This window comes from Bubalus bubalis, chromosome 3 (genome assembly GCF_019923935.1).
Source record: "Bubalus bubalis isolate 160015118507 breed Murrah chromosome 3, NDDB_SH_1, whole genome shotgun sequence".
Taxonomy (NCBI): Eukaryota; Metazoa; Chordata; class Mammalia; order Artiodactyla; family Bovidae; genus Bubalus; species Bubalus bubalis.
In genome coordinates, this window is record NC_059159.1 from 27,999,431 (window position 1) to 28,022,851 (window position 23,421).

Genomic DNA, 23,421 nt, shown 5'->3' on the forward strand with positions numbered 1-23,421 from the left:
TGGGTTGGAATGATCTCCTGGAGAAGGGAAAGGCTACCCACCCCAGTATTCTTGCCTGGAGAATCCCCATGAACAGAGGAGCCTGGTGGGCTACAGTCCATGGACTCACAAAGAGTCGGACATGACTGAGCGACTACGCACACACATAAAATACATGTAACATCAAAAATTTGTGAATGCTCAGATACAGTGTTACCAGTCAAAATCCATAAAATTTACCAAGTAGGTCTGAAAGAAAAGTTGATGTAAAGAAAAATATTAAACAGTAGTGCAGGTTGGTGTCTAAATGAGCACACTCCTGCCTGTGAACCCATGGCATGGTCCCAGGCTTTCCAAGCAGCTTGATGCCTGGGCTGAAGCTTCTGTCCACCCCACGGCCCTGACTGGTGGGAGCAGCGCTGCACATACACACGTACAGGGCACACACAGGCACGCTGCTTCATGCCTTCCCGAGGAGACACGGAAGGAAATGGGTTTTGTGAGACTGATGCAAGCTGGCACAGCCCTAGTGCCCCATGTGTCGGCCACGTGCAGAGCCCGCCACCTCTGTCCACATGTGATCTCAGATCCGCGGAGACCAGGCTTGGAACCCTGGGGCAGCAGGAGCCGTGAAACTGGGTGGTCACCACAGGGAGACACGACCCAAACCAGGACAGTGAGGAACGGGCAGTGTGGGAGGTTTTATTTCCGCGAAGGGGCCCCGGGGCTGAGTCCAGCAGGCGCGGTGCCTTTACCGCAGGTGCGTTGAGGTGACGGTGACCTACAGTGGAGACCTGGGGTCAAGAACGGGGTCCCTGGCCCTTTTCCCCAGCTCTTCTCCCCTCCGCCCCCATCACCTCTTCCTCCCCTTCTGCCCACCCCCGTCCCCCACTTCTCTCCCCCCTCACCATTTCCCCAGGTTCACGTGGCCAGGCCTCCTTCCTGCGCGGGCGTGTACACCACCTCGATCCCGCCGTTCACAGCGCGCACGCAGGGTTGCCCGGTTACGCTCTGGCCCTGGCGCGCCCTCCTCCCTGTGCACTCGGACCCAGGTGTCGGGGGCGCGCCTGCGCTCTCCTGGGTGGGCGCCCTGCACTCCGGGAAGCAGAAGCTACATGTCTCCACCGGCTCGGGCGGCGTCCCTGCCACGCAGCCGGCTTCCATCCAATGATCTGTGCAGGGAGGAGAGGGCGTTGGCCTCGGCGCGGACCCCTCCTCCTCCACCCTCTCCCACAGACAGCCCGGCCACTCCCTCCCCTTCCGCAGGGGCGGATGTGCAGGTGCGGGCCTTACAGTCCCAAAGCGCCAGGGGACCCACCACCTCCAGTTTTAGCGCTGTGGGCCCCGCACCCCCAACCCCACCCCATGCGTCCACCCACCCTTCCTCAAGCCCCTGCTCTTCTCACCTTGATGTTTGACCTGGTTCATCTAGTCTGAGTGGGTGCTGCACCGACCAGCCCCAGGCCTCCCCAGGAGGAGCTGCCTGGCGCTGTCCACTTAGAAACGGGGCAGGGCCAGGACAGAGAGATGCCTGGGACCCCAGTGAACACTCACCCTTGGAAGTCTTGGCCTGCGTGGGACACGGCCCTGGGCGGGTCGGGAAGGAGACCTGGACCCCCCTCCTCTTGAGGAAGCAGGCCACGGCCAGCAGGAAGCAACAGACGATGGCACAGAGACATAGGCCCAGCGTGCTGTAGACCAGGGCCAGCTGGTCAGCGCTCAGCTTCAGCCCTGCAGGCGCTGCCGGACAAGGCCAGGGTGAGAATGAGAAGGGCCTCCCTGAGGCAGCTCTCCTCAGGGAGCAGCCCCTCCTCCTCCATGCTCGCTCTTGCCCTGTCTGCCCAACGCAAGCTCTGTGGTTACCCTTCACCCCCTTGGAGGGTCAGGCTCAGCCTGCTCCCACCCTGGCCTGGAGCAGCCTCTGAGATGGTGGAGCTGGACACCGTTTTTGTTGTCTCGTCTCCTTTGGCGTGTGACTTGCAGCAGTACCAGAGGTGGCTGGGTGAACAGGGAGATAGCTATCCAGGGAGGGTGTGTGTCTGATCTGGGGGCACAAGCTTCGAGAGAGAGACAGTGCAATTGCTTCTGAGTTTGGGGGGCAGGGGTAAAGCCAGGGGCCCTCCCTGAGCTGGGAGACTCAGGGGTAGTCCATGGCTACATAGCTGTAAAGTGGAGGAGGCAGAGGTTCAGTGTGTTCGCAGGGTTGTGCAGCCGCTGCCTGTGTGCCTGGGGGTGGGCCCAGCACCGCACCCATCGTGGTGACCCCCCTCTCCCAGGCTCCACTAGGCTGTCTCTGCACCAGTTCTGGCCACCAACAGACCGTTGCAGCACGGGGCCTTTGTGTCAGCCCCTCAGTGTGTTTCCAAAGCTCAGGCCTGTGGTCACCTGTGTCATTTGTCTGTCCACAGGGAACACTGACATGGTGTCAGGCTTGCAGGTTTCCATGTGGACCTTGTGTTCACTCTCATGGACGCATCCCGGGGGTGGAGTGTGGGGCAGATGGCAGCTCTGTGTTGAGCTGTTTGAGGAGCCTAACGGTTTTCAACAGTGGTTGCACCGTCTTACGGTCCATCTTGCAGGAAACAAAACTGAGCCTCAGAATCCCAATTGCAGAGCTGCAGTCAGTGACAGACCTGATGGATGCCAGGCCAGGGCCGGGCCAGCCACACACATACATGATGAGCGTGGACACTGGTCCTCTTCCTTACACACACTCCCGAGAGCTGTATAAAGTGACTGCTGGCCTGTGCTGCCTTGATGTTTACAGAGCTCTGAGCAGGCTGGTGTCGCCACCTCAGGCCAGCGGTGCTGACCAGAGCTCAGAGAGGCCGTGGGTGGGGAAGGGAAAGCAAAGACCCTGAGTGAGGCTACAGATCTGGAGGCCGAGATCCTGAGAGGTGAGAGGATCCAGGGAGAGGTCACAGGGTGTGCAGAACCAGGTGACACCATGTTTCCCAGCTCCCAGGTCTCCCCGTCTGCTCCTACGCACCCCAGGATAAAGGGAAACCATCAGGCCAGCTGGACAAGCCTTCCCGTCAGAGGCAGAATTACCAGCCACCAGCGTCTATTCTCTGACGCTGCTCAGTACACAGGACCGCCAGGTCAATTCACAACCACACGTCTGCATATTTCAGGTGTTTTCAGCGTGAATTCCAACACTCAGACTGACTGGAGACTGGCTGCTGGCATTCAGAGATGGTTCCTGATTTCCGCCCTCAGGTCAGGCTGGGCTGGGCCCCCCGTTGCACCCAGCAGAACATAGCCAGGGTGACACAGGGCCTGGCTTGTGCCCCGAGGAGGCCTGTCATCTGCTGCTCTGCTTTCTTGTGTGCCCTGAGCCTCCACGTGAGAAGCCAGCTGAAGAAGCCCCATAGAGAGTGTCCCCCTTGAACTAGAACGAGGAGTGTGGTTCAGTCACCGCAGCATCAGGGCCAAGCCTCTAGGTGACTGACTCCATCCACAGCACCGTCCACTTGCCATGTGACCCTCAGCGCCATCAGCAGGGACCTGCCCCCCGAGCTCCCCGAGCCCCTTCCTCTCCCTGCCCACACCCCCAGAACCAGAAGTGAGAACAGGGGTGGTCTCCTGCTATCTGAGAGTTCAGCTCCTTTCAGGTGCCACACTAGACAACCTGAGCAGGGACTCTGCTTCTGAAAGGCAGGTTCGGCCTTCTCTCTGTCCCTTGGCCCAGACCGAGATCTGGGGCTTCCCAGGGAAATGGAACTAGTTCCTGCCTGGCCCCCCTGGCCCCCCTGGCCCCTGCACATGCCTCTCAGAGGCCCTGGCCCGAAGAAGAAGTGCAGTTAAAACCACAGAACATGTCACCTTCCAGCTGCACCCAGGCTGGAGGCGCGGGCATGCTTTCAGAGTCTCCCAGACTCTGCACTATCACTTCCGGTGACGTGGATGCAGTCCTTGACTGAGGACCAGCTGCATGATGGATACGGAGAAGGGCCGGACCTCAGGGGCAGGGAGTGAGGAGGGAGGGGAATGCGGGCACTTGGGGTACAGCCTGGGACGACATGTGCTTGGATGGGAACACCTGGGAATTGACAACCCCGCCTCCAGCAGGCGTTGCTTCTGGGGAGAGTGCCCTAAACCTCAGTCTTAATGCCTTTTCTCTCCCATTACAACTCATGCATGTCACCCCTTCCAGACAGGAAAGAGGGGGGAGCCTGCTGGCTGCCAGATGGGAGGACAGGGTCCCTGCCTCTGCTCTGCTTCCTGTGCTCAGTCACCAAACCATTCAGGTCTGCAGCTTGGTTGCTGCCCTGTCTCGGCCCTAGTGACCTGGCCCTGGGATGGAGCGGTCTGGCCCGGTGCCTCGCTGTCTGCTGACCCCAGGCCCAGGGACTTCTGTCTGGAAAGGACGTGACCTCCGTGCTTGCCTGAGAACCAGGCCGGCAGGCGCAGTTCTGAGCACTGCCACCAGGGGCAGTGCTGGGTTCATTTCCAAGCAGGTTTTCCAGGAATCAATGCAAAGAAATAGAGGAAAACAATAGAATGGGAAAGACTAGAGATCTCTTCAAGAAAATTAGAGATACCACGGGAATATTTCATGCAAAGATGGGCACAATAAAAGACAGAAACAGTATAGATGTAACAGAAGCAAAAGATAATAAGAGGTGGCAAGAATACACAGAACTATACAAAAAAATCTTAATGACCCAGACAACCATGATGGTGTGATCACTCACCTAGAGCCAGACATCCTGGAGTGTGAAGTCAAGTGGGCCTTAGGAAGCATCACTATGAACAAAGTTAGTGGAGGTGATGAAATTCCAGCTGAGCAATTTCAGATCTTAAAATATGATGCTGTGAAAGTGCTGCACTCAATATGCAAATTTGGAAAACTCAGCAAACTTGGAAAACTCAGCAGTGGCCACAGGACTGGAAAAGGTCAGTTTTCATTCCAGTCCCAAAGAAAAGCAAAGCCAAAGAATGTTCAAACTACCACACAATTGCACTCATCTCACACGCTAGCAAAGTAATGCTCAAAATGCTCCAGGCTAGGCTTCAACAGCACGTGAACCAAGAAATTTCAGATGTTCAATCTGGATTTAGAAAAGGCAGAGGAACCAGAGATAAAATTGCCAACATCCGTTAGATCATCGAAAAGGCAAGAGAATTCTAGAAAAACATCTGCTTTATTGACTACGCCAAAGCCTTTGACTGTATGGATTACAACAAACTGTGGAAAATTCTTAAAGAGGTGGGAATACCAGACCACTTGACCTATCTCCTGAGAAATCTGTATGCAAGTCAAGAAGCAACAGTTAGAAATGGACATGGAACAACAGACTGGTTCCAAATCGGGAAAGGAGTACATCAAGGTTGCATATTGTCACCCTGCTTATTTAACTTATATGCAGAGTACCTCATGTGAATTGCCAGGTTGGAATCAAGATTGTTGGGAGAAATATCAATAACCTCAGATATGCGGGTGACACCACCCTTGTGGCAGAAAGCAAAGCAGAACTAAAGAACCTCTTGATGAAAGTGAAAGAGGTGAAAAAGTTGGCTTAAAACTCAACATTCAGAAAACTAAGATCATGGCATCCGGTCCCATCACTTCATGGCAAATAGATGGGGAAACAATGGAAACAGTGAGAGACTTTATTTTTGGGGCTCCAAAATCACTGCAGATGGTGACTGCAGCCATGGAATTAAAAGATGCTTGCTCCTTGGAAGAAAAGCTATGACCAACCTAAACAGCATATTAAAAAGCAGAGACATTACTTTACCAACAAAGGTCCATAGTCAAAGCTCTGGTTTTTCCAGTAGTCATGTATGGATGTGAGAGTTGGACTATAAGGAAAGCTGAGCGCAGAATTGATGCTTTTGAACTGTGGTATTGGAGAAGACTCTTGAGAGTCCCTTGGACTGCAAGGAGATCAAACCAGTCAGTCCTAAAGGAAATCAGTCCTGGATATTCATTGGAAGGACTGATGCTAAAGCTGAAACTCCAATACTTTGGCCACCTGATGCAAAGAACCGACTCACTGGAAAAGACCCTGATGCTGAGAAAGATTGAAGGCGGGAGGAGAAGGGGACAACAGAGGATGAGACGGTTGGATGGCATCACTGACGCAATGGACATGAGTTTCTGTAGGTTCCGGGAGTTGGTGATGGACAGGGAAGCCTGGCGTGCTGCAGTCCATGGGATTGCCAAGAGTCGAACGCAACTGAACTGAACTTTCCATTTGATTTGTTCAACCCTTTACACTGTTTTCAGATCCAGTCTCGCCTGGAAACTGCTGCTGCTGGGCTGGAACTCTGGCCGGCTAGACTGGCAGCGCTGTGACCATCCTGAGGGCCCTAGTGGCTTTGGCTCGCCGGCTGGTGGCCAAGGGAGGACAGGATTTGAGCCTGGGCCCAGGGCCACTGGTGCTCATGATCAGGTCTGCCTTCTGGGGGAATGGAGCAGACACTTCGCCTCCATGCTATTGGCTGCCGCCGGACCCAGTGGAATGTTTGGCCAGCATCCCTGCGGCCCTGGCCCAGCAAGCGGGCAGGCTGGGGAGGAGTGAGGTAGGTGCACAAGGCTGTCTGCACCTCTTCCCTGGCTCAGGCCTGGGGGCAGCCCTCACAGTGGTGACATCGCATGTGGCAGTGGCGGGGATAGGAAGAGAAAACTCCATGCCCCAAGATAAGCAAAAAGCCAGGGACAAGACCGACCACCAGGCTACCATGCCAGTGTGCCCCCAAGGAGCCCCGTAGGCGGGCACCCCCCACACACATGTGACCTGATTTGTGAGAAAGGAGCCTTTGTGGATGTGACCAAGTTAAGGGTCTGGGGAACTTCCCTGCTGGTCCAGTGGTTAAGAATCTGCTTTGCAGTGCAGGGGACAGGGGTTCGATCCCTGGGCCAGGAAGTTCTCACATGCCATGGAGCGCCTAAGCCCATGTGCCACAACTACTGAAGCCCGTGCACCACAGCTAGAGAGCCACCCACAAGTCACCACGAGAGAAAACCTGCTGGCAGCAGCAGAGACCTAGTGCAGCTGAAAATAAATAAATAAAGTTGGGGAAAAAAGAATCCATCTTATAATGCAGGGGGCGGGGGTTCAGTCCCTGTTTGAGGAACTAAGATCCCACGTGCCACAGAGCTGTTAAGCCTGAGAGCTGCAGCTACTGAGCCCTGAAAGAGCCTGCATGAGGCAGGGAAGATCCCGTGTGCCACAACTGAGACCCGATGCAGCCAAAACAAAACTTTTTTTAAAAAAATGTAAGGATCTGGAGGTGAGGCCACCTTGGATGAGGGTGGTCCTGAATTCAATGACAAGTGTCCTTAGAAAGAGGAAGACAGACCCACAGAGAAGCCCCATGAAGACAGAGACAGGAGGGAAGTGGCCAAAGGTGTGGACGCCTGGAGACCCAGCCCAGCTAAGCTTGTACTGTTCCCATCAAACAAAGGAAAGGCTTTTCCCAGAGATGTGGAATGGGCTGAGGTGGCGGTTGGCAGGGTGCGGAGTGAGTTGGGGGGCAGGATGTGGGGAGCAGGAGGGGATGGAAAGAGGTCAGCTCCGCTGTGTGACCATCCTCCACGCCCCACCCCCACCCTCAGGACCCGGGGCCTGGACTCAGCACCTTCTGTTTACAGTCCTTGCCACGCCCAGCTCTGGCCTCACCTACACACACACATGTCGTGACACAGTGGGACACGTGTAAGTCCCAGACCTCCGGAGGGACATGGTGTAGGGCAGACATGGCCTGTAGGCCCTGATGAGTCTTCGTTTCTCTGAATGGGACTGGGGGTCTTGCTCACAAGTTGGCTATGCTGGTCACTCGTGGCCCTGTGTTCTGAGAGCTCATTCAGGGCTGTCAGGAGACTCCCAACTGTCTGGTCTTTTTTTCTTCTGCTTCTTTCTTCTTGCCCACAGCCTTCTGTAAACTTTGCCTAGTTTTTCTTCCTGTGATGACCACCCCACAGTCTGGCTTCTGGTTATTTGCATGGACTGGACTCCTGCTTCGCAGCCCCTCCTTATTGAGGCCTGGTGCCTGCCTTCCACCCACTTGGACCTTAAACAAAGCGCAGGCCAAACACAGCAGGTGGCTTACCTGGACCTGCATCCAAGCCTCTGTGCTCTGGCACCTGGTGCCTCCCCAGGGTGTCTGCTCGGGTCGGGGCCTCTCCGGCCCGCTGTCTCCTGACCTCTGGTAGGAGGCTCACTTGGCTCCTCAGCGTCTTCTCACAATAGTGTGTGCACTGCTTGGGGTGACGCCCGCAGATGGAGGCACAGCTGACGCAGTCCCTCAGGAGCAGGTCATAGTACCTGCCTTGCTCTTGGCGGCAACTGAGTGACTCTGGGAGACAGAGATCAATGATGTTACTGGGGGACAGACACACACAGGACCTGAAGGTCTGGCCTCAAAGGGCATCCCAGTGAAAAAAAACTCCTAGTCCAGTTCCCCAAAAGCAATTCCAGAGTAATCCCAGTCCTTTTCCATGATGCAAACACTAGATGGTACCTTGTCCACTGTGTACTGTTAAGCTGCACTGCATGTGTTTTGATGTGTAGTATTTTTTTCTATATCTAGTTTAAAATGTTCTTATTTTTCATTAGTATTTGTTCTTTGCTCTACATATTATTTAAAAGTGCATTTCCTAGTACTAACCATATAAGGATTTTCTGGTTATATTTTACCATTGATATCTACGTTATTACATTGTCACAGGAGTTCTTGGTTGGATTTTTCAAATCTCATAAAAGAGAAGCATATCTCTTATAAATACTAGGAATGGAGAAGGAAGCCAGCATACCCTTTGGTGAGTTGGGGAGGGGCCTGGACAGGAGGTGGGAAAGCTTGAACGACAGTGTTCTTCCTGTCCTAATAATAAATGAGAGTCACAGGAGCTCAAACATGGCTCACTATCAGGGGCAGAAGCGAAGCAAAACGAAGGCCATCCACACTTGCTCAGAGAGCGGTTCTGAGTGCATTACAGACCTGCCTTTTTGCAGGGCGGGTCTCCTTTGTCTCTAAGGAGGATTCTGTTCCTATGGAACTGTGACCTGGACGCAGGTTTGCAGGCAGCACACGACAGAGGCCCAGAAGCCAGACTTTGAAGCTACTCAGGCTTGGGGCACCCTCATCCCCACTTCACGTGGCACCTGGGCCTCTCTGTGACTCAGTCTCCTGTTTTCCAGGAGAGGGATAATCACAATATAATATGGTCATTTCTTACAGTTGCTATGAGGATTTGAAGTCCCCAACACAGTGCCTGACACATAGTGAATAATGCTCAAGGTTTAAGTAGAATATTCAACACGCCTCTTTGCAATGCAGACATGCCAGCCCTTGTGTCCTTTTCAAAGTAGAGAACAAGACCAGGGAGGCATAGATCTGGGACCTCCCGTTCCCCTGTCCTGGCCCTGGCCCCCCAACCCCAGCACAGGGGGAGTTAGCCTAGTGGTGGCCTTGGCTCAGGGTTGCCATGACCTCCTAGCCTCCTCGGGTCCCCCATATGCCTGTGTAGATGACAGCTCCGCAGGCTACCACCCTCACTGCCAGACCTCACAGACTCCCCACTGGGCCTCAGCGCTTCTGCTGTATTTTCCGGGTCTCGTGCCTTTGTCCACACTGGTCCCTTCTCAGGGGGCGCCCTTGCCCCTCATCCGGCCTCCACATCCTCAGCCTTCAGTGATCAATCTCAGGTGGTGCGTCCTGCAAGGAAACCTCCACGCTCCTCAGCCCATCAGCCACGGTGCTTTATGGTTCATCTTTTACCCATGAAATGTAGTCATTTCCGTTCCTCTTTCCACGGTTTGTCGGTCGACATAATGAATGACCACCTCACTAAAGGATAGTGGCCCAGAGTCATGGTGTTGGTGTCAGAGAGTCATTTTCCAAATCCTATCTCTTCCACTGTTATGCTGTGTGTTCTTGGGCAAGTCACTTAGCCTCTCTGATCCCCACTCTGCCAGTATTTATATGAAGCCCTGTGTGTCAGGCACTGTGCTAGGCTTAAGAAAGGAATTGAGCCCACAGTCTAGTGCTTGAGACACATGTAAAACAAACCCACAGGAAAGAACATGATACAAGTCATGATGAGTTCCATCAGGCAAGCAAAATACACTTGTCAAGACAATCAGAATATGGCATGAGTATAGACGATGTTAAAGAATTACTTCTGGGAGTGATAAAATGTTGAGTTTGTATTTTGAAGGCCTATGTATTAAGGATTCATGATTCACTATTCACAGGTAAAACGATACAAGTTCTTGGATTTACTTTAAAATACACAAGTTAAAACAATGATTGAGGACCGAAAAAGCAGTATTTCTAAAGCTGCTGATGGGTAGACGGGTTTGTTACACTGTTCTCTCTCAGTTTGATAACTTCTATAGTAAAAAGACTCAGAAAGAAGTGCAAGCAGAGAACGGAGAAGGAGGGCCCACTCTCCATCTGGCAGTCAGAGAAGAGCTCTGACTTGGTGCTGAGACCTCAAGGTCAGGCAGGAGGAAGCCCTGGTTAAATATCCCTGTGCAAAGGCCCTGAGGCAGGAAGGAACAGGGCATCCCGGGGAAGCTGCAAGCTGGCAGGAGGGTCGAGAGGCAGAGGGTCCCACACTGTCTGTCCTCCTCCACCCCCCCAGGCCCCATGTGTGAGGAGTAGAGGCTGCTCGCCTGCAGCGAGGGCCTGGGCCCCAGAACTCACTGCAGAAGGCCGCACAGGTGCGCGGAATCTGGCTGCTGCAGATGGGTTTGCAGGAGACGCAGGTGTTCAGCAGCGAGTCCCAGTACTGCTCTTCTGGGCAGGGCTCCATGGCCACCCCCCGCCGCGGGCCCTGTGGGGCTGAGAGGCGGAAGCGTGAGGGCAGCTGGAGGCCAGAGCCCAGGCAGCCTCCCACTCTGTGAGTGGAGGGGGAACAGACGAAGCTGGCCTCCTCCCCAGCAACGCTCGCTGGGCAGCCGGGACCCGCCACACTGAGCCTCGGTTTCCCAGCCGGGACTCGCTGGTTCGGAGGCCCCTCCCGAGACAGTGCGCCCTGCTAGGCCCTGTTCAGTGCGCTTGCGGGCGCGCGCCTTCACGGGGTCCTTGCGTGCGCTGGTCCCTCCGCGATGCTCTTCCTGCTCCGCGGCTGCTCACTTCCTCCTGACCCGTCGGATCTGTTTCAACTTCGTTCCCACGGGGAAGCCTTTCTGACACCCTGTCCTCGCCCCCCCTCTGCATGTACTCCCGTCACTGACCTCACCTCCCTGATGTCTTCCGGGTAACCAGCAGTGCCTGGCAGGCACAGGTGCTACTTGTTTGCTGCTGGGTCCCCAGGATCTCAGTGGTGCCTCGTACATCACTAGGTGCTCATTAAATGAATGAATTAAAAAGAAAAGCAGACCGAGCCAGTGCCTAGCAAACAGCAGGCACTCAATAAATGTCCTTTTGTGTCCCTTCTGCTGAGACACACGGTGACACATCTGAAAAGCACAGCCTGACAAACCTATCCATGTGTGCACACCTATGCCACAGCCACCGTGTCAAGGTGGTGAATGTTTCTTGCCCCCTGGTGACTCTCGTGGGCCCCCCACCCAACACCTGCTCCCAGTGGTGACTCCTGGTCTGAGCTTGAGAACTACAGGCCTGCAGGATGCTGGCACTGCCCAGTCTTGAACTTCTGTGTCTGGTTCTTTGGCTCCACAAGGCGCCTGGGACTTATCCCAGCTGGTCCTGTGTTGCTGAGTCTTTTCTAAATTGCTGTCTGATTTCATGGCATTTGCATCGCCAACAACTTCTCTTAAACATGTCGTGAGGTTTTTGCTTATTCTTTAATGAAAAACCACCAAGAAAAGACCAATGGCTCCCACTTGACTTGGCAGCTTAAGCACGTGGGCTTATCTTCCTTCCCTCCTGAAACCAAACTGAAAGGACAGGGAAAGAGAGTTGTCCTCGGGCTCTTCCCTGGTGACTGTGGTAAAGAATCCACTTGCCAACGCAATAGAGGTTCGATCCCTGATCCAGGAGGGTCCTACATGCTGCGGAGTAGCTAAGCCCGTGCACCACAACTATTGAGCCTGCGCTGTAGAGTCCGGGAGCCACAACTGCCGAAGCCCGAGTGTCTTTGAGCCTGTGGTCCACTTGAGCTCATTCTCCATGATGAGAAGCCCAAGCACCACAACTAGGAAGTAGCCCCCGCTCAACGCAACTAGAGAAAAGGCTATACAGCAATGAAGACCCAGCACAGCCAAATAAAAGAATAAATAAATAATTTTTTTTAAATATAGTCATCCTCAAGAGTAGAATGAAGAAGTAGCTGCAGCAGGGGACAAATGACAGCAACATCTTGGAAGACGGAAAGCAGGTGGCCTGGGGTGACTGGCTTCAGGTGATGTCTCTCTCTTTTGAAGTTCACAGGGGAGGAAGCAGAACTGGGTCACCGAACCTTAGGAGCTCTTAGAGCTGGAGGCTCTGGTGCCTCTGACAGCGGGGATGGAGTGCAGAACCATGGAATAGGGTTGGGGGAAATTTACACAAAGAGGGCTTGACCCCAGGCAGGTGATGGCCCCTCACCCACCCAAGCAGGAGGTTGGGGGTCACCTCAGACACAACTGAGGGTAGCTTTGAGGTCCACTCTTCCCCTAGCCATACCTTAGAAGTGTCATGGCTAGGCCTGTAAAAATGCATCCTTCCCCATTCTGCAAGTGGCAGAAAACCAGCAGACTTGGCTCTGGAAAAACTGACCCAAAGGAAAAGGCCTGGAGGCACTGCCTCGAGATTCTCTCAAGAAAATGACCATGCTGCTGCCTGACCATTTGGAGCAAAACGTCTACATAAAAACCCCGTCTGTTTACCTACAACTTCCAATCAGCTGTCAGTACCACAGTCTGAATTGTAAACCACAGCCAGGAGTCAGCCAATACTGGAAAACCAACTCTACATGAAAGAGACCTGGGACAAAGCAAGCACAAGAAACCCACCCCAAGCCAATAGAGACAATGCAGGGAACAGAGGAAAACTAAGAGACGATCAGCAGACATCCTCAGAAAGAGAACTTATGCATCCATGAAAAAGATAATGTGCTACTTTTATTTTAGTTAGGATCTTAGTTCCCTGACCAGGAATCAAACCCAGGCCCTTGGGAGTGAAAACACGGACTCTTAACCATGGATGCCAAGGAGTTCTCAATAATGTGCTACTTTTAAAGAATAATATGCATAGAACAAATAAGAATGACTAGAAGTTTAAAAATATAATAGCTAGAATCAAAACATCTATAGAAGTGTTATAAGATGTAATTAAAGAAACATCCCAGAAAATAGAGAAAAGATATGAAAATATGGAATTATTTCAGGAGATATAAATGTTGACCAATGGCAGTTTCAGAGACATGTTTGAAAGACATTAGCCTCCAGATTCAAAGAACCAATCAGGTCTCCTGCACAATAAGTTCTCTCAAACCGAGACCCATCATCATGAAATTCAGGAGCAACAGAGACTTGGGGAAAATCTTTGTCGGGTCACTGGCTGACTGCAGAGATGAACAGAAACTTTGGTGACCACACACAAGGAATACATACTTTACAAAAATAGTTTGGAAAAGTCACAGACTCCAGCTCTCAACAACAACAGCAAAATCAGCAATCCCTGAGGAATGAGGGAATTAAATTTCCAGAGTTACCACAACATAATGCTCAACATATTCAGTTCTCCAAAAAAGTACAGAACATGCAAAGAAACCGGAAAATATGGCACATTCACAGAGGAGAAAAAAAAAAAAGGATTTGACAGAAACCATCCCTGGGAAAACCTAGACATTGTAAATACTATTCAAAGATCTTAGATCCACTGTCTTAAACGTGTTCCATGAGCTAAAGGAAACTATGGACAGAGAACTTAAGGAAATCAGCAAAAGGATGTATGAACAAAATGAGGATATGAATAAACATAGCAATTGTAAAAAAGGAACCAAAATGCCCTTCAGTAGATGACCTGATAGATAAACTGTGGCTCATCCAAACAATGGAATTTATTCAGCACTAGTAAGAAGTGAGCTCTCAAGCTATGAAAAGACATGGAGGAACCTTAAATGAATATGACTAAGTGAGAAAAGCCAAGCTAAAAAGTCTACACACTGTGATTCAGCCATATTACATCCTGGAAACAGAAGACAAATCAGTGATTGTCAGGGGTTGAGGGAGGGAGAGAGAAAGTTGGAGCAGAGGGTCTATACAGAGCCATGAGACTCTTCTGGGTGATACTGTCATGGTGGGTGCAAGTCCTTCCTTATACATTGGTCAGCAGCACCGAGAGTGAACTCTGATGTAAACTGTGGAGTTTGGGTGAAAACGATGTGTTAATGTAGCCATGTGCCACTGTAGTGCAGGATGCTGGTAGTGAGGGAGGCTGTGCTTGTGTGGGGGTAAGGAGTATATGGGACGTCTCTGTAATTTCCACTCAACTTTCCTGTGAACCCCAAACCATTCTCAACATTCCATTAAAAGATGGAAATGAATTCTGGAACTGGGAAGTCCAATACCTGAAATGTAAAGACTCCCCAGAGAGGTTCAGTAGCAGATCAGCCAGAAGAAAGGATCAGTGAGCCTAGAGATAAGACTATTGAACTATTTAGAATGAGAAGCAGAAACAAAGAATGATGAAAAGTAAACAGAACCTGAGGGACTCATGATGCTGCTGCTAAGTCACTTCAGTCGTGTCTGACTCTGTGCGACCCCATAGACGGCAGCCCACTAGGCTTCTCCGACCCTGGGATTCTCCAGGCAAGAACACTGGAGTGGGTTGCCATGTCCTTCTCCAATGCCTGAAAGTGGAAAGTGAAAGTGAAGTCGCTCAGTCATGTCCGACTCTTAGTGACCCCATGGACTGCAGCCTACCAGGCTCCTCCATCCATGCGAGTTTCCAGGCAAGAGTACTGGAGTAGGTCGCCAGTGGGGTCCATCAAATATACCACTGTATGGAATCATTTGGAATTCCAAACCCCAGAGGGAAGAAATAATGGCTTGAGACTTCCCAAAACTTAGGAAAGACACGTATATACATGTTTGAGAATCTCAGTGGACTCCAAACAGGATAAACTTAGAGACCCACATTGAGACACACTGTAATGAAATCGTGGAGATCCAAAGACAAGGAGAGAATTGTGAACTATGAAAACAACAGCAAAGAAACGAATTCCTCCTCCCTTATTCAAGGAGTCAGACATTTAAGGAAACCTTAGCTGGATTGACTAAGAAAGAAATAGAGGAAACCCAAATTACCAAAATCAGAAATGAAAGTGGGACATTGGTATACATTTTCTAGATTTTAAGAGAGTACCATGAACCGTTGTGCACCAACTGATTGGGTAATCTAAGTAAGTAGACAATTCCTAGAAACATGCATGTTTAGATCTGAATGTATAGATGTATAGATCTGAATAGACCTATAACAAGTAAGCAGGGTGAATCAGTGATCAGAAACCTTCCGGCAAAAAGCGCAGGACTAGACGGCTTCGCTGGAGAATTCTACCAAACACTTAAAGAAGAGTTAAAACTAATCCTTCCTGTACTCTTGCAAAAAAGTTGAAGAGAGAGCACTTCCCGAGAATGAGGGACCAGTGAATAGGCCAGCATTATACTGATGACAAAGTCTAATAAAGACATTGTCAGAAAAGAAAATTGCAGACCAATATGCCTTATGAATATAGATGTAAAAATTCTCAACAAAATATTAGCCAGTCAAATCCAACAGCATGTTAAAAAAAATTATACATTATTACCAAGTAGGACTTATTCCTTCCCAGAATGCAGTGCTATGTTCAACATATGAAAATCAATTGATGTACATTACTACATTTACAAGAATGAAGGAAAAAACTACAGGGACATCTCGATGCAGAAAAACCATTTAACAAAATTCAGCACCTTTTCACGATGAAAGCATTCATTAAAGTGTGAATAGATGAGAACCTCCTCTACATGATAACAGCCACATATGACAAACCCATAGTTGACATCACACTCAATGATGAAAGATGGAAAGCTTCTCTCCTATGACTGTTAACAAAATAAGAATGCCTACTCTTATTACATCAATTCAACATAGTACTGGAAGTTTCAGCTAGAGCAATTAGGCAAGAAAAAGAAATAAATGTATTCAAATTGGAGAGGAGAAAGTAAAATTATCTGTTCATAGATGACATGATCTTATATATAAAATCTCTAATAATTTCAAACACTGAAAACTGTTAAAGATGAAAGCTCAGCAAGGTTGCAAATACAAATCAACACACAAAAATCAGTTGCATATACATATATTTGCAGTGAATGATCCTAAAAGGAAATTAAGAAAACAAATCTATATACAGAAGCCTGAGAATGAGTTAAATACTTAGGAGTAGGAAGGACTTCCCTAGTGGTCCAGTGGCTAAGACACCGTGTTCCCAATGCAGGGGACCCAGGTTTGATCCTTGGTCAGGGAACTAGATCCCAGATGCTGCAACTAAGACCTGGCACAGCCAAATACATATATAAATAAACAGGTAAAACATACTTAGGAGTGAATTTAACCAAGGTGACGAAAGAAGTATACCCTGAGAACCAGAAAACACTGCTGAAATTAGAGACGATCCAAAAAAAGACATCCCATGTTCATGGGTTAGGAGAGTTAATGTCAAAATGTCAGTACCACCCAAAGTGATCACAGATGCAATATAATCCCTAAGAAAATCCCAATGACATTTTTACACAAATAAAAAAACTCTCCTCCTAAAAATTGCTTTTGACCCTGAATAGTCAAAACCACTTTGAATCCACCACGGGTGTACATGTGTTCCCCATCCTGAACCCCCCTCCCACCTCCCATCTCCCTCCCCATTCCATCCCTCTGGGCCATCCCAGTGCACCATCCCCGAGCACCCTATCTCATGCATTGAACCTGGACTGGCGATTCGTTTCACATATGATAATATACATGTTTCAATATGTACACCCGTGGTGGATTCATGTCAATGTATGGCAAAACCACTACAATAAAAAAAAGAGAAAAAAATTTAAAAAACACCTTGAAGAAGAACAAAGTTGGAGGACTCATATGTCCTGATTTCAAAACTTACTAAAAAGCTAAACTAAGCACTGTGATGATGAAATAAAGACAGATGCTCAGACCTGTGAATAGAAGGCATGCATGCATGCTAAGTTGCTTCAGTCGTGTCCGACTCTTTGCGACTCCATGAACTGTAGCCTGACATTCTCTGCTGTCCATAGGTTTGTCCAGGCAAGAATACTGGAGTGGGTTGCCATGTCCTCCTCCAGGGAATCTTCCCAACCCTGGGATTGAACCCATCTTATGTCTCCTGCATTGATAGACAGGTTCTTTACCATTAGTGCCACCTGGGAACCCCAGTGAATAGAACAGAACCCGGAAGTAAGCTCTCCATCTGCGAACAGTCAATTGATTTTCAACAAATGGATGAGAGGGGAAAGCAGGTCCATTGCTCCCAAGAGGTGCAGGTAGAAATTCTGAGAGTGGTGGTGGAGAAAGTCCTGGGACTTAGCAGGAGGCCTAGCGGGAGCTGTAGCTCAGCTAAAATAGGTGGGAAGCGGGAGGAACATCTCCAGTGGAAATGCAACTGCAGATAAGGGAGTCTGGTTGCCCAGTTGAGAGGCTGGATCTACCGCGGATCTGGGGGTGAGTTACTGAGGTGAGCTGCACGTGGCTTAGCTACGAACACAGTTTACATCATCATAACGATTGAACACCAGTCAGGGAATAACTCAGACTTTGAATCGTGTCTACTGTAGAACAGTCACTCACCCGTGACCGGGGACACCCTTCGACCACTGTTGTAAACAGGGCAATGACAGGACTTAAGTGACAGGAAGGAAGGAGGGAGAAAAACTGCAGAGGGTTTTGCATCTGGGGCAAATGGCTTAGCTGGCAGCAAAGTGGGCGGTCTATCCTTGAGCATCTGGTGGGCTGGGGGATCCGAGAGAATTTGAGCAGTTTCATCATTTGGGGCGACACGTGGGAGAATGACAGTGTTTACAATCTCTTTTATGAATCAGGAAGAAGGAGGAAGAGGAGGGGGGAGGATAAGAAGGAAGAGAGAAAGGTGGGGATGACCGTTCCTCCCCGTTCCTCCTGTTGTTAGTTTCGGCCTCCTGTTGGCTCATTCTGAAACCTGATTTGCCGTGTTTCAGCGACAGAATGTGTGTGGGGGCTGGGGGGCGATGCAGCTGAGTCACCACAGTCAGCCTGGGAAAGCTGGTCAGCACCGCCCTGGTTCTCCTACTCTGTAAATTGGACTGTGTACGCTCCTTTGCAGAGGAGGTTTCCTTAAGGACACGCATGTGACGTGCATAGAGTTGACCCAAGACACAGTTGCCAAGTGGTAGTTATTATTTGGATAAAGTGGTTTAAAAACATAATGGATTAATTACAATCATTTCATAATCACCAAACTCAGGCTCCGGACCTGAGAACTGCCCCCAGAACCTCAGCTTGTGGCCAAAACACTGTAACTTCCCAAAGACATCTGTCCCTGCAGCTGCCATGTCGCCTGAGGCCTCTGAGATGTCTCAGGTATGCCTTCCTGGATGGCCATGTAGTCTGAGCACCCTCTACCTGGTGGCATTTCTTTCTTTTTAATATTTATTTATTTGGCTGCGCCCAGTCATTGTGGCACTTGGTATCCTTAGCTGCAGCCTGCAGACTGTTAGTTGTGGAGTATGAGATCAAGTTCCCTAACGAGGGATGGAGCCTGGGCCCCCTGCACTGGAAGTGCAGAGTCTTAGCCACTGGACCACCAGGGATGTCTCAACCTGCTGATGTTTCTTATTTTGAATTGGATATTTGGGGGTGTAGCCGTCTGCCTCCTTACACTGTCTCATCTGTCTCTGAGCCCACTATAGTGGGCATCCATAGTACCAGGCCCAAGTAGGTCCTGAGCAAGTGCTCACAGAGCCATCCTCAGGGAGGATGGGTGGAGTGGGAAGCAGTCCTCGTTCCTGCACTGTGCGTCCATTGATGCACTATTTGTGATGCTGCTGAAGAAGAGGAGTGAGGACGCTCTCCCTCTATTGCTCTGGAAAGAATTCTAAGATATATTAAGCGGAAAAACAAACAAAAACCAAGTTCCATAACAGCATGGCTTATAGAGTCCCTTCTCTTTCTTTTTGCGAAAAGGGAGAAAGTTCTAATCTACACTTATGTGTACATACATAAAGAAACACTGTAAGGAAACATAGAAAACCAAAAACAGTGTTTTAAATAAAATACTTAAGAATACATTGAATGAAAGAAGTACAAAATTTGTACATTGAAAAACTACAAAACATTCCTGAAGACCTAGATAAATGGAAAGATATCCCACATTCATAGATGGAAAGACTTAATAGTGGTAAGATAGCAATATTCTTGAAATTATTCTACAGATTCAATGCAATCCCAATCGAATTCCCAGATAGCTTTTCTGCAAAACATGACAAGCTGATCCCCTAAAATCATATGGAAATGCAGGAGACTCAGAAGAGCTGAAACACTCTTCAAAGAAAGCAAATTGGGAGGACTCACACTTCCCAATTTCAAAATGTACTACAAACTCACACAATGTGGCACTGGCCTAAGGACAGACACGGGTCAATTAAATAGAATTTAGAGTCCAAAACTTAAGCCTAGCATTTACAGTCAGTTGGTTTTCAACAAGGGTACCAAGAAGATTCAACAGGAAAAAGTATAGTTTTCAACAGTGCTGAGACAGCTGGATAGCCACTTTCATAGGAGTGAATGTGGACCTCTGGCTCACACCAGAAAGTAACTCACAGTGGATCATAGACCTAAATGTAACTAGACAACTTTTAGAAGAAAACAGGAGTAAGTCTTCATGCTTTGCGGCTAGGCAGTGAGACCAGATGCACAAATGATTAAAGAGAAGATTGAGAGATAGGGCTTAATAAAAATTTTAAACTTTTGTGTTTCACAGAACACCATCAAGAAAATAAAAAATAGTTCATGGACTTGGAGGAAATATTTGCAAATTGAGTATCTGATAAGGGATTTGTATCCAGATTATAGGCAAAAACTTTTGCAACTGAATAATGAAAAGACAAACAACCCAGTTTGAAAATGGGTTTGGGAGTTAACGAGACATTTTTTCCAAAAAGCTGTCTGAAGGGCTAATAAGCACATGGGAAGATGCTGAACAGCATTTGTCGTCAGGGAAACAATCAAACGGACAACAAGTGTTAGGGAAGGTAGGCAGGAACGGAACCCTTGTGTGTTCAGCAGGATCTCGAAAACAGTACAGCCACTTTGGAAGACAGTCTGGCAGTTGCTCAGAATGTTAAACACAGAACTGCCATAGTAATGTAGGAGTGTGTGCTGTCATGTCAGACACTTGATGACTCCATGGACTGTAGCCCACCGGGCTCCTCTGTCCATGGAGTTTTCCAGGCAAGATACTGACGTGGGTTGCCATTCCTCCTCCAGGGGATCTTCCTGACCCAGGGATCGGCCCTGTGTCCATTGCATCTCCTGCGTTGCAGGCGGATTCTTTACCACTGGTGCCACCAGGAGCCATAAGAGATGCGCTCCATCCATACAACGGGATGTGACTTGGCCATAAAAAGGTGTGAAGTACTGACACCCTGCCACATGGATGAACCTCAAAATCACTGTGCTTGTGGAAGAAGCCAGTCATCAAACAACGCATTCCATTTTTAGAAAATGTCCAAAATAGGCGAATCTAGAGACAGTGGCAGCCTGGGGCTGGGGGTGGGGAGGACTCAGGCGCGATGAAAATGCTCTAAAATTAGATTGCAGAAATGTTGCACAACTCTGTAAATATACTGAAAACACTGAGTTGTAGATTTTAAACTGGTGAACTTTATGTCATGTAAATTCTCTTAACAAAGCTGTGTATTGCAGAAGAGACAGGAAAACTGGGCAGATGGAGGACCTGAAGGAGAGGAAGGCTGTGTTCTGTACCTTTTATACTTTCTGGGCTCCCAACCTGGGACTGGCATCTATTCATGAAGCAAAGGACCTAAATTAGGGGTTTGGGGTTAGCAGATACACACTGCTGCTGCTGCTGCTAAGTCACTTCAGTCGTGTCCGACTCTGTGCGACCCCATAGACGGCAGCCCACCAGGCTTCCCCGTCCCTGGGATTCTCCAGGCAAGAACACTGGAGTGGGTTTCCATTTCCTTCTCCAATACGCTACTTCAGATACAACTAATGAGACAGCAAAAAAACCCAAGATACACACTACTATGTATAAAATAGATAAACAACAAGATCCTACTCTGTAGCACAGGGAACTATATTCAGTATCCTGTAATATCCATGGTCGTTTTCTATACAGCAGTAATTAACACAAACATTGTAAATCAATTATACATTAGTTAAAAAAAAAAGCCAAAGGGCCAAACAGAATTGAAGGCAGACTCCTGATGGTCATTCCTTCGTTTGGGGAGAAGGGAGGGGACACCAGCTACCCCCCAGCCCTCTGGGAGGTGATGGCTGGAGGACAGAGGTAGATGGGAGCCACCTAGACCCACTCACGGTCGAGAGGCACTGAGCCACTGGGCCAGATGACATCCACCCGGCTGACCAAAGGGCGTTGTCCCTGCCCCCCCTCCTCCACCCCCGGGACCTACGTAAGGTTCCAGAACTATCCTCAGCCCCAAAGAAGGGCAGGAGACACCCGAGATTGATCCTGGCCGGCGGGATAGGGAAGGAGGGAGGGCTCTTGCAGGCCTGGGCTCCCCTGCGCCCCAGCCGTCTGCCATCTCCCTCACTTGCCTGGCCTTGTAGGCATTGGACGGAGAAAGGCCCCTGTGGTCAACTTAGTTTGAAAAATGCTGGGCTAAGGAAAGTCAGAGTTTAGTTTTGTTGTTTCCAACTGCAGTCCTTCTCAGAGCCTTCACCTATGGCCCTTCAGATGGGGCTCTGGTGGGTTCAGGGCCCTGCTGCGTTTTCTCAGGGATATCTGGTAGGGCAGAGGCAGACCTTTGTTTTACAACCGAGGGAGAGGAGCCCAGAGAGGTGAAGGGGCTCCTCCAGGGTGAGAATCTTAACCCCCGGCCAGGCATCAAACCCGATCCCCTGCATTGGGAGGGGAAGTCTTAACCACGGGACCACCTGGGAAGTCCCAGCCCTTACTCTTGTAGAATCTCTCTACTGTCTTCAATGTCCTTTGGGGTTTTACCACTTCTCAAACAGGTGGGTTAGATCATTTAAAATGTTTTTTTCCCAGGCAAATACACAGGCTTTCCTAAGGAGTCATAATTAGCAACACAGCGAGTCAGTGGACTAGGGAAGCCAGGCCCGACTCTGCTGCTCCTGCGGGCTCTGGCAGTGCCAGGCCCAGGTCTGGCAGGCGCCTGACTTGTGGACCTGAGGGGTCCACCCTGTGTCGAAGCGACCCCTGGTCCCCGCCTGGTCCAGCTCTCTCAGAAGTCTTGTATATTCGCGCCCGTAGCTGGGGACACGTCTTGGGATGTGGCTGCTCCCCACAAAGAGAATCACAGAAGGGCTGTGCTCCTTGCCTGGCATGTGAGGATGGAACAACCTGGCCCTGCACAGCGAGGGACCTGGGTGCTGCCTTCTGCTTTGGCCTTTGAACAAAGCTTCAAAACCTCCCCTGATAAAAATTCTACAGGATAAATGATCTGGTTTCTTCGATTAAAGAAAAGCAGCAAGGGAAAACATGAGGCATGATAGGAATGTTCTAGATTATAACATGTAACCAGAAGGATGGCGACTAGGTCCTGACTTGAACAAACCAGCTGGAAAAGACCCAAGACAGCCAGGAAGTGTGAACACAGGCATTTGGTGACACTGAGGAACCATTCTTTGCAGAAGTCGTCCTGGCATGAGGGCCTTTGGGGTTTTGTTTTTAAGAGAGAGATCCGGAGGTATTTACAGATCAAAACTGTGATGATCTTTGAAGGCCCCGGCAGGGCCCAGCGGTCCTGGAAAGCACATGCTGGGCCATGTCTGTGGGAGGCTCCTTAAGCTCTCCTACTTTTGCATGTGTCGACTTCAACAGAATAGAATTCTATGTCAATAGAATGTCTTAAAAATGTCCTGGCCCACCCGGCTCTGGGTCCTGGGCACTAGAGGGACTTCCTGCCCATGTGGCTGACCCTCCGGCCTCGTGGCTGCTCCCCTGGAAAGCAAGGCCAGCCCCCACCCTGGGCCCCCAGTCTCTGGGCACTCCACGTGCAGGGGAGTAGGAAGCCCCAGGGGGCCCCGAGCTCATCCATCTGCCATAGGTGCCATTCCCTCTGCACCCCCAAGGCCACACAGAGCCCCCAGTCAAACCCCCTCGTGCCCCTCCCCTCCCCGCACCGCCTTCCCGGCTACTTACTTGGCTCCTCCTGGCCCGCCAGGCTACGGCCACCTTGCCCTCTCCGGCCCAGGCCACTCATTACTCAGGACGTTTATTCTTAGCCCAGATTTGGTTAGTGCCCGGCTGCACTTCTGGGTTTTCCCCCCACCTATAGG

The 23,421-nt window shown here is 50.0% G+C and overlaps 1 protein-coding gene across 2 annotated transcripts; it reads right to left on the bottom strand.

Moving 5' to 3' along the window:
* Positions 1–659: 659 nt before the first annotated feature.
* On the bottom strand, positions 660–23,421 carry TNFRSF13B (TNF receptor superfamily member 13B). 2 transcript variants are annotated; one of them, XM_006070194.4, is made up of 6 exons: positions 23,285–23,409; positions 10,639–10,776; positions 8,041–8,286; positions 1,534–1,719; positions 888–1,151; positions 660–760 (listed from the first exon to the last, which is right to left on the bottom strand). In XM_006070194.4, exons 1-5 carry the CDS (start codon positions 23,343–23,345, stop codon positions 901–903), a joined length of 882 nt encoding a protein of 293 aa, XP_006070256.3. In that variant the 5' UTR covers positions 23,346–23,409; the 3' UTR covers positions 660–760; positions 888–900. The 2 variants fall into 2 exon arrangements, with proteins under 2 accessions (XP_006070256.3, XP_044795067.2); XM_044939132.2 differs by lacking the exon at positions 10,639–10,776 and having other exon boundaries at positions 23,285–23,421.

Bases quoted from the DNA above. Each gene is read 5' to 3' on its own strand.
- TNFRSF13B (XM_006070194.4), bottom strand. From the start codon at position 23,345: ATGAGTGGCCTGGGCCGGAGAGGGCAAGGTGGCCGTAGCCTGGCGGGC. The intron at 10,777-23,284 runs GTAAGTAGCCGG...TCCGCCTCTCAG, and splicing joins GGCGGGCCAGGAGGAGCCAA to CCCCACAGGGCCCGCGGCGG. The intron at 8,287-10,638 runs GTGAGTTCTGGG...TCTGTCTCCCAG, and splicing joins CACCTGTGCGGCCTTCTGCA to AGTCACTCAGTTGCCGCCAA.